This window comes from Triticum dicoccoides, chromosome 5B (assembly GCF_002162155.2).
Source record: "Triticum dicoccoides isolate Atlit2015 ecotype Zavitan chromosome 5B, WEW_v2.0, whole genome shotgun sequence".
NCBI classification, from domain to species: domain Eukaryota; kingdom Viridiplantae; phylum Streptophyta; class Magnoliopsida; order Poales; family Poaceae; genus Triticum; species Triticum dicoccoides.
The window spans coordinates 551,903,363-551,920,440 of record NC_041389.1 but is presented as its reverse complement, the minus strand read 5'-3'; the positions used below and the strand labels follow the sequence as shown (position 1 = coordinate 551,920,440).

At 45.3% G+C, this 17,078-nt stretch overlaps 1 protein-coding gene across 1 annotated transcript; it reads left to right on the top strand.

The window, feature by feature from the left end:
* Window positions 1-407: 407 nt before the first annotated feature.
* LOC119311530 lies at window positions 408-8,931 on the top strand. The gene is made up of 5 exons (XM_037587158.1): window positions 408-641; window positions 5,674-7,732; window positions 7,885-7,956; window positions 8,066-8,505; window positions 8,639-8,931. Exons 1-5 carry the CDS (start codon window positions 412-414, stop codon window positions 8,688-8,690), a joined length of 2,853 nt encoding a protein of 950 aa, XP_037443055.1. The 5' UTR covers window positions 408-411; the 3' UTR covers window positions 8,691-8,931.
* The last annotated feature ends 8,147 nt before the right edge of the window (window positions 8,932-17,078 follow it).

Here is a 17,078-nt window from a genome sequence, read left to right as displayed (position 1 = left end):
AATATGTGGAGAACAAGTTGCCCCCTCTTTTGTTGGGTAGAACCCTTGATTTCCGTGTCCTGATGATTTTCGGAAAGCCATGTGGAGGCATCTGTACATATCACGGTACACGACAGGCCCATGGACCGTTAAATGCCCCTGAATAATGGCTGTGATCATTTCCATTCGTCCTGTTAGATTAGGGACCAGAGGAGGGCAGTGCTCTTTTATTTGTCGCACATGAAGTCCCCTTTAATCTTTGCTTGCGTTTTAGTCTCTGGTATTGATCCAAAATAGCTTGTAATCTACAAAAGAAAAAGATCCACCTTGACAGCTCGTCGTAGATGCAAAACCTGCACCCTCATATAAGTATGCACGTGAAGGTTAGTACTGTGCGCGGTTGCAAGCTGCTGGTCACCCAAGCTAGAAACCATGGTGGATTCCCCCGCTGCTCATGAGAAGGTGGAGCCGGCGACCTCGCTGCCCGAGGAATGTCTCAACGTCGCTATTCTCTGCAAGGCCTTCGTTTCCAAGGTGATGAATGGCCTGGGGGCGCTGGCGACCATTTGGGCGACTGTTGTCCTGCTCGGTGGATTCGCAGTCCTCATAAAAAAGCAGGACTTTTGGTACGTCACCATCGTCGCTCTCGTCGAATCAATCGGGTATGTATACACACGTCCTCTGATCTTTTCTGTTTTAAATTTTACTAGCACATATGACCGTGCGTTGCAATGGAAAAGATATTTCTTTGGAGAAGCAATAGAGAGATGATTGATGTGTCCGCAAAAAAAAAATGATCTTCATAGCGGTGCGATAGAGAGTGGAGTTGTGGTGTTCTTGCCGGTCATGTTTGTCCCGCGAGATATTGATAGTGGTGGGGTTAGTCAGCGTGGCGGCAACCATCCAACTCGTGCATTTTTTTTCATTCGGGTCCGCATCTGTCTCGGGGTTGTGTCTGTCTCTTCATTTGGTAGCTATGCGGCGACCTTCAAGGCATGGTTGTTTCGACCACTCCCTCTTATGATGATGTAACCTGTTGTATTACTAATTATAGCGCATAAATCATGTTTCATTAGCATATTTAGTGCATAACCAGACATCAATGTCCCTTATATATTGGGGTTTATTCTCTTTGATTATTTTAGCGCTCATGTGCCCATAATTTTTTTATTCAAGCCAGAAAAAATTTGCTCCCTCGGACGAGTAGGGGAGTGCGGCTGAGGCCCAATACAGCCTATGCGACAGAGCAAATTTTTTCTTGGGCCAACTATGTAAGGGCTACTATATAACGCTAGTTGCGTAAAATAGCGTGTGGGACACACATCAGTTCGTGTATGGACCAGCACACTCGTAGGCGCCAAGACAACCTGTGTTAGTAAGGCACAAAAAAATTCAAAAAATGATGAGTTGATGGATCAAAATCATGCCCTCAAAGACCCGACTATGTGCTGCTAGCCACTCGAAGAAACGAGTTCTAACAACCAATGGCCAGCTCAAACCTTTAAGATCATACTCCAATGTTGGATTGGAAACAATTTTTTTTCTGAACTGTTTAAAAATATATAAATTGCTGAATATTCTTGGAAACATAAACAATTTTGAAAATCCCAAACACTTTTTGAAATTCTTTACATTTTCAGAAATACATAACAAAATTTGAAATGCTCAAAATTCACAATTTTATTTGAAAACATAAACCTTTTATAATAACATGAACACATTTTGAATTTGTGATATTTTCAAAAAAGGAAACATATTTTGAACATTCAAAACAATTTTTGAAAATGTGTTTATTTAAACTCGGACATTATTCTGAATTTGCAAACATTTCACTAAGACAAAAATATTTTTCGTATTTGGAAAAAAAATTGAATGCAATTTTTTTGGGAAAATCTCAAACAACTTTGAAAAACATAAAGAAAAAATGGAACATTTTCTTAAAATCTGAACCAATTTTGGAATGAGAACAAAGATTTATTGTTTTGAACATTTTTCGAAACAGAATATATTTCAAAATACCGAACATTTTAAGAAAATTAGAGTTTTTCTGATGTTATGAACTTTTTTGAAAATTTGAATTTATGAGAAAAAACGAGAAAGAAAAAAAAATGAAAGGAAAAAACAAAAGAAAAGTAAAGAAAAATAGAAAGAAATGGAAAATAAAAATAAATACAGAACACAGAACAAAAAAATAAAACGGTTTAGCCCAGCTCGGGTGCCCTATGTGTGCGACTATTTTGGAATGAGAACAAATATTTAATGTTCTGAATATTTTTCAAAATGAAATGTATTTTAAAATTCTGAACATTTTTAAAAAAATCGATTTTTATGATATTACGAACTTTTTGAAAATTTTGAATTTACGAAGAAAGGGAGAAAAATAAACTTAAAAGTAAAAAAGACCAAAGAAAAAGAGAAAGAAATGGAAAAAGGAAAATAAAAACATAACACAAAACCAGAAAAACGTTTCAGCCCAGCTAGGGCGCCCTGTGCGAATTTGCTACTATCTAACGCTCACTGTGATAAATAGGGTTTTCCCACCTGCATGGACACGAAAATAACTGGGTTGACTTTGCTGGGCCACAATGCGAGCAGCCCATGTACGAAATCTGGCGTTTTCCTTTTCTAATAGACGAACGGACAAAAAATTTAGTATCACCTCGAATAGAAAAAAAAATATTTTGATGGTGAGCGGATAAAAAAAAATCAGAGAAATGCCCCTTGCTTTATTAGTAGGTATAGATATAGATTACTACCTTCGTTTCATAATAGGGTAAATTTTGCTTTTGCCACTCTAGATTTTGCCAATTTCTCTTATGTCACTTTGGATTTTGACATTTCATTTTTGTCACTTTTAGCTTTTGACAATTATCACAATTGTCATCCTGTGGCAAAAGCAAAATAATTTTATTTTATCTTTGCCACTCTTAGCACGGGAATGGCAATTGTGATGATTGTCAAAAATAAGAGTGACAAAAGTGAAATGTCAAAACTTGGAATTGCATAAGAAAAATTGACAAAATCTATAGTGACAAAAACAATTTTTCCCCTTCGGAATATGAGGTGTATTGATCTTTGTGCAAGTCAATCATTTAAATGTTTGTCCAAGATTATAGAATCAATTCAGCTTAGTTTGGAAATGGATTCCAGCTATGGGTCACTAGCGAGGGATCTCGTTGGGGCAAATAGCGATAGCTTTGAGGTTCACTCAATCGATTAAGGGGAATTGTTTGTGACCCTTTGTTCTTGTGGTTCAAGTGGAGGCAATTGTTGTCTAATGGCATTTTTAAGGCGGACTCATAAATCACCCGCATCCGTTCGGACTGTGCTGTCTGGACCGTAGAAGCCATCCAACGCGGGTCTATATTGATCGGCGGGGCGGTCCGGACGCGATTTCTCTCGCAAACTAGCGACAAACATGGGGGCTTTGCGGGAGTCCGAACCGTTCTCAATCCCGTGTCTGACCGCCTTGGCCCACCCAAACCCCCCATCCGTCCCTCTCGTGCATTTCTTCCGATGCACGAGCCGCTTACCGCGCCGCATTCATGCCGCCGCAGAGCACGCAGCGGTCGACATTGATGTCGCGCGATGTGACCGGAGGGTGGGCAGCGCTAACTGACGCGACCTCTCGGGAGTCACCGCTTCAATGCGGATGCAGCTTCATGAGGAACCAACTCCGGCCATTGCACTACATTGAAGCGGGCTGATAGCCCGTTCGCCTGTCCTAGCCACAGGTATATATGAACAAAGCCGCAACCCCCCTCCTCAAGCACCGCCGCGCTCCGCCTCCCTGTCACCCACCTCGTCGAGCCCTTCCTCCTCTTCGATCCCAGAAGCGATGCCGAAGTCATGGTGCTCCGCGCCGGTAGGCGGCGTCAGCGGAAGCTCTTCCTCTGGTGGTTCTTGGTGCCACCGATGTGGCTCTCCAGGCCCTTCGGCATCCATGGCGGTCGGCTCCTCTGCCCAGGAGGAGGGCCAGGCCCGCAGCAGCAGCCGGAGCAGCCGCCGCAGCTATGGCCCCGCCTCCTTTCTCGGATCGAGCTGCTGACAGAGCGTTCGCTCCGTTAGATGGGGTCGTCACCGCCATCACCGGCGCACATGATGGTGGAGCCAACGTCCCCGCTGTGCAACCGCGTGAAGCGTGAGCCGATGTCCCCGCTCTGTCCCGTGAAGGACGAGCTCGTCTCGCCCCCACGCAACCGCGGCGTCCAGATCGGATGCCGCATCAAGGATGAGCCATCGTCGTCCCTACCCCCGCGCAACCGTGGCGTCCACATCGGATACCGCATCAAGGACGAGCCGGCGTCCCTGCCACGGTATGCCGCACTGCCACACCTCTAATGTCGCGACGTTAAGGAGGAGCTGCCGCCGGCGATCGCGAAAGCGCGGGGCCACATCCTCCACTACCTTGGAGGAGTTGGTTACGCTGGTGCCTCCGGCTCTCGGGATGTGGTCTTCAAGGCAGAGCGCGTGGCGAGGTACGACCGGCGCAATGCCGGTCGGCGCTCCACGTTCGCCAATAGCGACCTGGCGCCGGAATGGGTCCGGAATGACCCGGACCTCACCGCCCAGTGGGAGCTCGACCGCTCCGTGACCACCATGGAGATAGCCGCCAGGCGCCAAGATCGGCGAGGAGCGGTGGCTTAGCGACTGCTCCGCGAATGCCGGTCGCGGCAAGGCCGCCGGTAAGGCTCCAAAGGCCACGTCGGCCGTGGCCACGGGGGCCCTTCGCACAGTGCAACAGGAGGCGGAGAGGCTCCTCCGCGAGCGGCAGACAATTGTCGGACAAGGCTGTCGCGACACTCGGGCGACGTACCGACGCTGGAGGAACGACGGCGACGACATCGATGATGGCACGGACGGTGATGGTGGTGCAGCAAGGCAGGGCAGCCACACGTATGAGGTAGCCGTTGGTATAGGATTTACCTTTTTTTCAGTATTTTAGTTAAACGATGGAAATATCGACCATAAAAATCCAAATTTTAATGAAAAGCGTCGTGTTCGCATGAATTCCGTCCGGTTGGTTTGAACTGTTAATAAAATGTATGTGGCTAAAGTTAGATGGCCGTCTCTTATATCCGTGCCCGCGGACCAGTCCGCGGTCCACGGACAGATGCGGGGGGAAATTTACGGGTTGTCGTTGGAGATGCCCTAAGGGCCAACGACCCATTCTAGATCCAAAGAATATAGATGGGTTGCACGCAAGATCTCATACTTGAATCTTATTAGGTGCCTCACGATGGGTCAATGGTTGCTGGATGTGAACGCGCAATGGTTTGGATTGCTAAGATCGCAGAGATTCAGCACGCCCACGAGACCAATAAGAAACTTGATCCCACGAGGTGCCTTCTCGACTAGGTGCTTGCCCCAAATGAGTAGGAAGCTAATTCCCCACCCTGCTCGCTTAGACCTGAGTTGCGACATGCAGCATGGTGTCACAACAGCTATGGAATACATCATCCATCTTAATACACCCTCATTCCACACCCTAGTCCAAATATCAATTGCAAAAATACATACGCAGAAGAAATTAATTGAACAAATAGCTCCCTAACAAATCCACCAACAAATTAACTAATCAAACTAGATGTACTAACATTTCTCCTAATCATACCAGACCACGATCATGCATCTATCCAAATGATTAACATTTCATTAAATCAAATTGCACCATAACAACTCAACGATTCGCAGGATCTTGGGTGGTCACGAGGATCCCACATACCAAATTTTCATACGCACACCAGGATTGCTGCTAGAGGCTAAGAAGGCTGCCGAGCAGGAGCGACAACTCGGTTGGTGGAGAAGAAGAAGAATCCATCGTCATCATCAACAACAATCTGGAAGAGCAAGAAGAGATAGGCTGCAGGGTAGAATAAAACCCAAACGTTACGAGGAGCTGAAGATGTACAAAGGCTTGGTGGGGATGGTCGTCCTTGTCGCCCTGCGGCTGACTGAGATTGCCGCCATCGCCACATGCATTGTCATCTCCTCGAGGCGTCTCAAGAGGCAGGACTACGTGGACCCCAAGGACAAGTACGCGGCAGACCACCAGAACATCAAGCTGTCCCTGAACATCTTCTACGGGCTGGTGCTCGCCCAGAGCATCATCTTCATCGTCGTGCGGCTGAACCTGGATTCATTATTAGGTTTCCGCGTCAGATTCTCATACAGATTATTTGGGCCGTCGGGCACAGAAATAATGTACCGCTACCTCAGTGACAACTACCTGGAGTTGATCGCTGGGAATGTGCGCGCCACCTTCAAGATGAACCTCATCACATTCGCCAAGAAGTTGGTGTTGTCCGACTCCGGCGTCGACGACAAGTTAGTTGGGATCCGAGCCATGGACCGCATCCTCAGATCAGTGAAGTACAACACCCTGGCCCTCAGGGAGCTTCAAGCTTCCCTTGACGCCGACGCTATGGGGAAGCTGATCCAGGTGCTAGGCTTGGTTAGGACACCAGAGGAGAAGGAAATGAGAGGCCACGCTGCCAGAGTAGTTCTAAAGCTAGCTCCAGATATTCCGGTTGACAATTGTCCTCGAGCTATGTCTCTCATCTCTTCTTCCCTGCTCGAGACGGCTGGTAACATGGATGTGGACCTCGTCTGGTTCGGCTTGCGGATCCTAGACAAGCTCACAGACATCCAACAAAACTGTTGGCGGGCCAAGGACCTCAGTGATCTACTGCCCAAGATCATAGACCTCACCAACCTCAACCAGGGCGGTCACAGGCACGGCAGCAGCAGCAGCATCTCTGACGCTTGGATTGAACAAGAGATTATTCCTCTGCTTCAAAGAGAAGAGGACATCCCTCCCACTGCCACACAGAAGATTGACCAACAGATTATTGTTGGCATGTCACTCAAAATCTTGAGCAAGCTGGTTGCCACACCTGGTCATGTCGGGGAGGAGCTCAGGGAAAAAACCTCAGAATGTATACACCTCCTGGCCGGGACAATCTTGGAGCATGTGGGAGCAGCGAGAGTCATAGCATGCCTAGCACTGGACAAAAGGGGAAAGCAAGAGATTGGGAGATCACCTGAGATCATAAGGAAGCTGAAGGAGTGTCTCCTCTCCAAGGCGCCGCTGGTAGACACCACCAAAGTGGCTGCCAACTTATTGCTTCTCGAGTACACCACCAGGGAGCAGCTGAATCAGATTAAATTGTCCATCGAGGAGAAGAATGTTCTGCTGCAAGATCCAAGCTTGTCTGTACCGACGACGGTCTTAATAGAAGCACTTGACCTGGGTCAGGTTATGTCGCCATGGGTGCAGTCCATAGTCGTGCAAGATCTTGATCTAGATGATCTGCTTTCAGCAAAGCAGGCAAACCTCTGCGAGGAGGCCGCCAAAGCACTAGTTGTGCTAACCAGTGGGTGCAAGACAAATGCCACGGTGCAACCCAATGGGTGCAACACAAATGCTGCAGTGCTAACCAGTGGGTGCGAGACAAATGTCGTCCTACAAGAGATCACCGTGCAAGAGATGGAGACCATAGTGAGGATGATCTTCCCAAAGCCAGAGGACCTTGAGCGAGAGGAGACGAGGAGGATGCAGGCCGCCACCAGATTACAAGAACGCAATCTACACCAAGAAACGTTGCAGGTAGTCAAGAAGATAATCTACGCGGAGGGTGGAGGGCACACAAGAAGCCTGCATGCAAAGCTCCTACAGAATCTGCGTGCCCATGGCCATGCCCATGGAAATGCTACTAAGCACATGCTAGTAATAGACAGAGCACTGCCAGAGGTAATTTTGTTTACTTAATTTTTTTTTCTGTTCTTTACACACAGCCTGTAATCTACATGATGTGTCCTATTTTCGTGCCTCGACACTTATTTTCCATTGGACTGCAACTTTGCAGAGAGAATAAAATTTACTTTTTTTGGATAATTGATTAGGTGATGAAAGCCATAGTTGATGAAGCGACCAAGTTGGAGCATCCAGCATTTAGCAGTGAAAGTTTAGCTCGGGTAAGAAAATGCATCTTCTGTACTTCACCTGTAGATGGAAATGCTGGATTGAACAACTGATTTTTTTTTCCTTCAAAGCTAACGTCTTCCTTTTTTTGCATCGGTGAAGGATGATGTCCCTTGGGTTGAAGCAGGAAAGGTGCTTGACAGTTTTATAGGCCTCACTGTCCAGATTTGCAAAGGCCTGGATGCAAGTGATTTTGTCAAAATACTAGACGGCGTCAGTCTTACTCTGGACACATTCGTCATGAAGCTTAAGAAGATACTAGAACTGTACAAGTATCCAACTACAGAATTTCCTAGCATAAGGCGATCTACACTTGAACTCATGAACTGGATGGTACGAAAGAACAGCAACTACAGAGAAATATTCCTGCAATGTGGAGTGTATAAGCAGCTGAAAGAAGTGGCAAAGACTGCTAGAAGACTTGAGAGATTTGAGCTGTTCCACTGCGATGTTGAGGTTGGTAATGACGACATATCATCCATCCATTGTCTTGTGAGTGACTTACAGAAACAGCTTGAGCTCTGCCCCCATTTCGAACAAAGGTGCCATTTCTCTTTTTCCCCATTACAAAATTGTTGATTAACATTTATGATCTTTCAGTACTATTTTTGCTCTAGTATGATCCGCTGTAATTGCCAAGATAGCTGGATGACGTCTATGATGATTTCTTTGCAGCTCACACTACTATGGGGCACATGCAGGTGCCATAACTGTTTTGGTCGCCTAACTCATATCATTTGGTTGCTTTTGGCATGAAGCATATCGACTGTGTGTCTATGGTTGTGCTTTTTATTTCAAGCAAGAGTATCTTAATGTATTTGTTTATTAAACTTCTGCTCATGTCTAAGTGTGGTTGTGGTTTTTGGTCGGTACAATTCTATTGGCATGAACAATTGGTGAGCAGTTTCTTTATCTATTTTTTCAAAATTGTAATTTTTAATGAATTCACTGTTTTGTTGAAGCCTTTCAATAAAGGAAAAAACGGTTGTTTTTACCACTTCAGATTTTGCCCATTTTGCTTTTGTGACTGAAATTTCACGAAATTCCGAATAAAGGCATATTTCAGAAATCTCGGATGAAGTTTCGAAATTGTTTGGTCATATTCAAATTAAGGCATCTGGAATTCGGGAACAACATACGATTTTAGACAGGGTAAGTATACGATCAAAAGAGCCAATGTAGCTCACTGGTTAATTGGATTCAGTAGCCGTGTTCAAATCCCATCGATTCTATTCAATTCATACATTATTTACCGATGGGTCCCATGCAAATGGGGCACATTTCACTTCATACAAAAGGAGTTCTAACAGACTGGTGTAGTGTTGGGAATAGAACTGGAAACCAGTCGCAGAATTGTTTGACCGATAGCTGTTATCAAACTACAGGAGCTGAGAAATCTACATTGGATGCATATGAGCGATCACTAGGATACTGTCAGTACGGCTCTACCTTGCTTATTGCTTCGCTTGGTGGATAACCCTGCTAATTAACGCCGGGATCTATAAACCAGCCTTGCCCCAAAGTAAGTAGTACTAGAGACACTTCAGCTCTTACCCTAGCTGTCGGCAGCCGGCCGGCGAAGTCGACGAAGACGCTGTGCGTGACCTGGACCTCGTCGCCGTCCTCCTCCTAGCCCTCATGGCACCGTCCGCCGCGATGGAGCTGGGCGTGCGATCCCCGCCCCCGTCCCGGCGGCGAGGGTTTCTCGTCCGGTTTGAGCCCAAGCCGCGACGATTGACTGGTCAAGGGCCTGCCCAGGTGCTTGGGTATTGGGCCTCTTGCTGTAGCTGGCCCAAGTCAGAATGTTTCTTTAATTTGTTTTACCTTTTTTGTCTCAAAAAAACTTTTTTGTCTCAAAAAATAAATTGTTTTACCTTTTGAGATAGAGCTTGTCTAAAAAAAAACCTTTTGAGACGGAGCGGCGAAATCAAGGTCTTCAGGTTACGACACAAGTGCGAACCGAACATGTGTGCGTCACTTGTCGCAACCTGAGAGTTTTTCCTTTATTCGTAAATCCGTTTATTTAAAAGATTTTATCTCTTAAATTGTGCGCCCAAATCTCGAACCATTTTCATCATTGAATTCCTCACGTCAAGATCTTCAAAACTAGATCTGATGTTGATAGGTTTTGACGAAAAAATTTCACGAAAAAAGGACGAAAATACCAAATCGGGAGCATTTTTTTTCCTTTCTGAAAAAGGCATGCACGTGCCTCTCACGGAAGCAAACCCGTACCTCTCGCGGAAGAAAAAACACGTTTTTTACGTGTCCGAGATACACGGCCGTGCCTCTCGCGGAAACAAATTAAGAAGAAAATGTGTTTTTTTTCGTTTTCGGCAGGCACGGCCGTGTCTTTCTCGGAAGCAAAAAAACACGTTTTTCAAGTTTTTTTCCAAAAAAAGTTTTCAAAAAGTTAAGAAAAATCCGTGAAAAAACAAGAAGCCAAAAAACCTAAAATCCATCTAAAAAGCCGAAAAGTTATTGCTTCTCAGGTACACCACCAGCGTCCCCTAAAAAAAGGTACACCGCCAGCGAGAAGCTGGAGCAAATTAAGTCGTCTATCAAGAAGAATATTCTGTTGGAAGATCCAATCTTCCCTCAGTTCTCTGTACCGACAAGGACCTCCATAGAAGCACTTGACCTAGGAACAGGTTCTGCCGTCATTGATGCAGCCCGTAGTCATGCAAGATCTTGATCTAGATGATCTGCTTTCACGGAAGAAGCGAACCTCTGGGAGGCAGCCGCCGAAGCACTAGTTGTGCTCAGTAGCGGTGCCAGGTTAAAGCGACGCCCCTGGCAAACAACGTATGTACAATGCCAAACAATACAAAACACTGTAGCTATACCTATAGCCAACGAAGTGATGGCCAGCCACGCCCCAGGCCGAGGCCCTGGCTGCCTGGGGCCTGGATCCACCACTGTTTGTGCTAATCAGCGGGTGTGAGACAAATGTCACGGTGCTAACTAGTGGGTGCGAGATAAATGTCGTGCTAACTAGTGGGTGCGAGATAAATGTCGTTCTACAAGATATCACCGTGCAAAAGATGGAGATGATAGTAAGGATGATCTCCCAAGATCTGAAGGACCAAGAGGAGAGGAGGAGGATGCAAGCCCTATTACAAGAACAAATTCTGCACCAACAAACATTGCGGCTAGTCACGAAGATGATCTACGTGGATGATGGAGGGCACACAATAAGCCTGCATGCAAAGCTCGTAGAGCCCACGGCCATTTTTTAAAATTGACGAATAGTTTTTAAAATTTGCAGACATTTTGAAAAATATCAAATATTTTTTAAATCCACGGATGTTTTGATTTCATAAAATAATATATTGGAAAAAAGATCGAATCCAGAAACATTTTCTGAATTTCATGAAAAAATTGCAATTACTTTTAAAAATTTATGTATATTTTATTAATTCGTGAAATTTTTCAGATTTCATGTTTGTTTCGTTTTCTTCAACAATTCAGAATTTTTGTGAGCAATTTTTGAATTCTCTAAAAAGAATTGAATTCGCAAAAAAATCACAAGGAAATGAAGTCACAAACATTTTAAATTATCTGAACATTATTTAATATTTTTTAAATATTTTTATTAAAAACAATGGAAATAAATAACTAATAGAAGGAATAAAATCAGCATCCGTACTGCACCGTGGTAGTGCTAACTATTACACTTATGGGTTGGCCCACACTGGTAAAAAAACACGAGCCAGCGTACACCTACACAAGCTGGCATCAGAATATTCGTCGCAGGATTACGATTTCTCGTGCCGTTGTCGCAGCTGCCAATTTAGGTCCCCTCATCCACGGCTGTCATCTTGGCGTTGAGAGGTGGGGAAACCTCGGATCTTCAAAACCTACGTTGTTCTTCGTCAACGTCTAGTGATCATTATAGTGTTATGAGAATAAATTTACTCTCGTTCTTTTGGCGGTGTTATGAGGTTAGAGAGTTTTCTGTTCTCATAGATCTGATTATTCGGATCTAATGAGTTTATGTTGCTGTGTCAAGCTTTTTTTGTTAGTCTGGTTCTTTGGAGGTGAAATCTTATCGACACCGTGATGAAGATATAGTGATTCGACAGCCTGCACTTCTAAGAGATCATCCCGGCCCAAGTACGTTCAGCGATCAAGGCTTCCCATCTTTTTGGATGGGCGAGACAAGGCGCTTTTAAAAACCATTATTGATAATGTTCTTGTGGGCAAAAGAGTGACAGCATCATTGCTGCAGTCTAATTACAGCCTCTTACCAAAGTCTTTAGAGTATTTCTTCGAGCAGAGATTGATACTGCGAACAAGGTGTTTTCAAGAGATTTCATTGTATTCTTAGTCATAGGAGTTACTTTGTATTTTTTTTAAATCATACGTTTAAATCATTGTACCTGTAATTATTATGCTTATGAATATTATTATGCTTATGAATAAAGTTACAGGTGTTTCTTAAAAGAAAACTACATAAGATGGCGGCTTTCTATCACGCAGGCCGCCGAATAGGAGCTCCAGACCGTATCTAGACAAATCTAAGACAAGAATTTTGGGATGGAGGGAGTAGTTAGCAAAGTGCGTCATCACAATTATATAAGAAAGACAACTCATTGAACTGTCATAGCGAAAAGATACTACACAGCATCAAACCACTTTGGCTGTTTTAGATATACAGGGCAAGGTAAAATAATTCCAAGATTTTCCCCAGAACTTTGGCAAAATAAAACATAGCTGTTTCAGATACACTTTCATAGACCAGAAAATCCCAGATCTTGCCCAACACTTGAGCAAAACAAAACACTGCATTCCACATTGAAATGTCCAGTAATTCCCAGATTTTCCCCAACACTTGAGCAAACCAAGATATAGCTATTTCATTTGCAATTCCAAACAAATATGCTGACAAAACGTTGCAACTTGCAACGCGGAGCTGCTATTTCAATTTTCAACTAGCATATGCCAGAAGGTAGTAGAAGTTGTCTAAGCAGAAGCTCATTACATAAAACACATCAGAATGTCTGGAACCAAAGAGATGACAAGATAAACAGGCATCAAACCGGTGAACAACATTTACACAGTGAGCTATCAAAGGGATCATCTATCCACATATCATGCGTGTGCTTCATATTGGAAAACGTGCACTCACCATTATATCTCACAAAATCAAACCGAGCATCTCCAGAAGCCCTGCTATCCAGTTGTAGCTCTCTGTGCTGATCAGCTATCCATTGCTCATTGCAGTTACTACCATAGACACCAAATTTCATTACCTTGAGCACTTTTGCGTTCAAAACAAAGAACTTTGCAAAGTTAACATCTGGTCCCAAGCCTTGATACATGTTCACTACGATTGCTCTGAGATGGAGGTCAAGGCATTCGATAGGATCAACAAGTGTGTCATACTGCTGCACATTTTTCATGTCCTTTCTAGGACGTGACTGCAAAAAGAAAATTTAAGTTTTTAGTTACTACTACTCCCTCCGTTCCTAAATATAAGTCTTTCTAGAGATTTCAATATGGACTACCTACGGATGTATATAGACGTAGTTTAGAGTGTAGATTCACTCATTTTGCTCCGTATGCAGTCCATATTGGAATCTTTAGAAAGACTTATATTTAGGAACGGAGGAAGTACTTGATAGCAGTAGAAACAGTATTGTTTTTGTAGGAACTAAAAGAGTAAGTTTATGATAGCTGGCAATTAACCACATCCAATTAGTTGCATGATGTGTAACAATGTAAGTGAGGATTATTGAACAATATAGTCCACCCCCACCCCCTTTAACTTTAAAACACAGATTGCTTCTAACTTCAAAGTCTCCTCTAGTCTAGGCAGTTTTGACCACTAGATTTGTCATAGTAAAATTTGGGGAAATTGACAATAAAATCTTTTACCAGAAATGTACTATATGTCCAAGCTAGGTATCTAAAGAGATGTATGACTGATGAAAGTTGAAACTGGGTTTCAATCCATGTAATTTTACACTTTCTGCTGGAGTGGCTAACATTTAACAAGAAAGATATTTCACCTGAATGTACAGCTTCTCCATGCAGGGAAAGCATCTAAGGACTGCAACAATTGCATCCAGATTAGGGCCGACAGATTGTAGAACCAAGACCTTTACTGTCGTGGTGAACATGATAGGGATCATTTCCTGAAAGAAAAAAAGATACACATGGCACATCAAGAAAACAAAGACTGCGATGCAAATAGGAAATAGACAAATTCATCATGCAAGTTTCTAGAAGAACAAGACTTGGTCTACCTTAACACTTACGGTTCCAATAACAAGTTCAGAGATTAGCCTAGACAGGTAGCCCAACACTGCCAGTTTTGGCGCCGCGATGACCCTGATTGTCCTTGGACCACCCCTTAAACCATGTGGGATCAATCTTTCAAGGCAAGGTGCATCCTCAATAACAAGTTCCGGGAACACAAGCTTTTCATCGTAGTAGTCACAAACAGATATGCCAATACTTCGGACAGTCGGCGAGATGATCCGGATGCTGCTGCGCCCACGGACCCATCGAAGGTCAAGGCTCTGTAGCATAGTGCAGCCGGCAAGCAGGTGGTGGAGGGTCACCTCCGAGATGGAGACATGATAGAGCTTGAGCTGCTTCAGCCGAGGGAAGCTAAGCACAAGGGCATCATTAATCAAGGCAAAATCGCAGTGGCCGATGCTGGCGAAGCACAGGGTGGGTGCGAAGCGGAGTGCGGACGATGGCAGCAGGCACGGCAACATGTCACCTCCATACAAGTAGAGTTCCTCAAGGCCATTGAGGGAAGGGGACCGGAACCAGCTGTCGAACTTGGCATAGAACTCACGGCGGAGGCAAATGCCACCGGGTTGGTTGAAGAAGAGACAGCGGGCAGGACCAGAGTGCGCGGCGAGGATTTTGGAGACGATGGTGATGCGCTTGCTCTCCTGGCTGATGGGGCCTTGGTCGATGACAAGGTTGAGCGGGGCACTGGCAGTGCGCCAAAGGTGACGCCACCCGGAGGATAGAACAGATGTCTGCGCGGCGCCCTTGGTGGTAGGGAGGAGGGAGAGGATGCTGCCGAGAATCTCTTCAGGAAGGCGGCTGATGAGGTCGGGATTCCCATTATCGTCACCGCTGCCTCCATCTCTGCTCATCGGGGGATCTTGCGGTTCCAGCTCGTCCGGCCTCCAGTTCTTGGATAAGGAACCCGCTACATCGTCCATGGCCGCTGCTGCCAAAATAAATCTATAAAAGATCAAGAACACATTTGTTGAAGAAGAGCACAAGTAGAAGACAAGTATTTTCTCCGCCTCAACTTGGAATCTTTCATTCAAGAACAGAGAGTAGTCATTTAAATGAGCCTGAAGTGCAAACAGTTTACAGAAGTAAACCCATCACAAGAGAATCCTTTTTTTTTTTTTTGAGGGAAAACGGCAGTTGTACTGCCAATGAATTGCAGAGGGCAAGCAAATAGAGTTCAGTTACACAGATAGGGATCAGGGCTCCCTAGGGCCCAAGAAAAATAAATAAAAAGTGACTAGTCAGGTTCAGGTTCTGGCTCGTTTTCGTCGAGCGTGCTCCATGTGATGCGGGTACCGACTAGAACCATGTCTTGCTTGATCAAATGGACGACCTGGTCAGCATTAGCAGAAGCTTTGCCGAACACCCTCCTGTTGCGTTCCTTCCAAATATGCCAACACCCATAGATTGCAACTGACAGGTGGTAGGGAGGAAGACTGCAAGCCCTTTCCCGTCACCAGTCTGAGAGGGAGCAGGTTGAGCCAATTGGCAGGATGAGTGTTGGTTGGCCAAGCCAACCCGCGATCAAATGCCATACCTGACGCGCGAAGGGGCAGTGCAACAGGAGGTGGGCTGGGGACTCGAGCACTTGATCACAGAGGTTGCAAGCTCCATTATTAGGCAGGCCACAATCCTCGGGATACTCACACACAAATTAAATCTGATCTAGGAATTGGACCCTTCTTTTCTTTTCTCTACTATCCTTTGTTCTGACTGGTTTCAGTCTGTACAGTCTTTCCCTCTCCTATATAATGAAAAGCAGAGCTCCTGCCGTTAACCGTCAAAAAACTATTCAGATACTGCCATTGAAGAACACCGTTCCAACATATACAAACTTAAGTGACTCAAACGACCAAATGTCTATAGCTAAACCCGTTGCATGCAGCGTACTAGCAGTAGCAGGCTCACACACATTGGATACTTATGCATGGCACATGATTCCAAAACTTCTAACAAGATGTGTGATGCTGCTGATTGCAGTGGTTGTAGGCATGATCAAAGCAACTAAATCATCAATGTTATCTCTAATAACATGATGGTGCAAAACATGCTATGTTCACATACTGATTTGATAGATGTGATGGTTTTCAGAGGTTTGTTGTCCTGGATTTGGATTAAGAAGCAGTGCCATTGTGGGGTGTGGGCTGAATAGTAATATGAAAATCAGCTGCAGAATTCTTTCAATGATAACATCCATTTGAGATCTACAGCATACAAATCAATAGGATACCGATACAAGCTAGTACATCACTAAATACTTATGATGCTTAAAAACGAACAGGCTGTGCTGAGAAATCTATTATAAATGCACATGAGAGATCAATAGTGTTACCGACTTACCGTCCCTAGCATGCTTGCTGCTACGTTCGCTTGGTGGCTAAGAGCATTACTAGTAGAACCCTCAAACCCTCAAACCCCTAAAAATAACTGTTTTTTTACAGTTTTCGCGGAAAAAACGCCGTAGACTAGAACCTCTAAACCCTCTAACCCGTAAAAAAAATTAGAGGTCCAACCCTCAAACCAGTTTGCAATCCGTAGAAGTAGGGGTCGAGAGGAAAATCGCCCCCCGACCCGCACTCGCTCGCTCGCTCCTCGCTAGCGCGGGAGCCAACTGCTCCTCCTCCCGGCCTCCTTCTCCGGCCATGGAGGGCCTCGCCGTCGCCGCGCCTGCCCCGGCCGCCTCGCCCACCCCGGCCCCCGCCCCCGCCCCCGCCCACCCGACCGTGGCCGACGTGGTGGCGGCGACCCACGTCGGGGCCAAGCGGCGGCGGGCGGTCCTCGCCGCGCCTCCTCCCGGCTCCCCGGCTCCCGCCCCGGCCCCCGTCCCCGCCCCGGCGCCCGCCGCCGC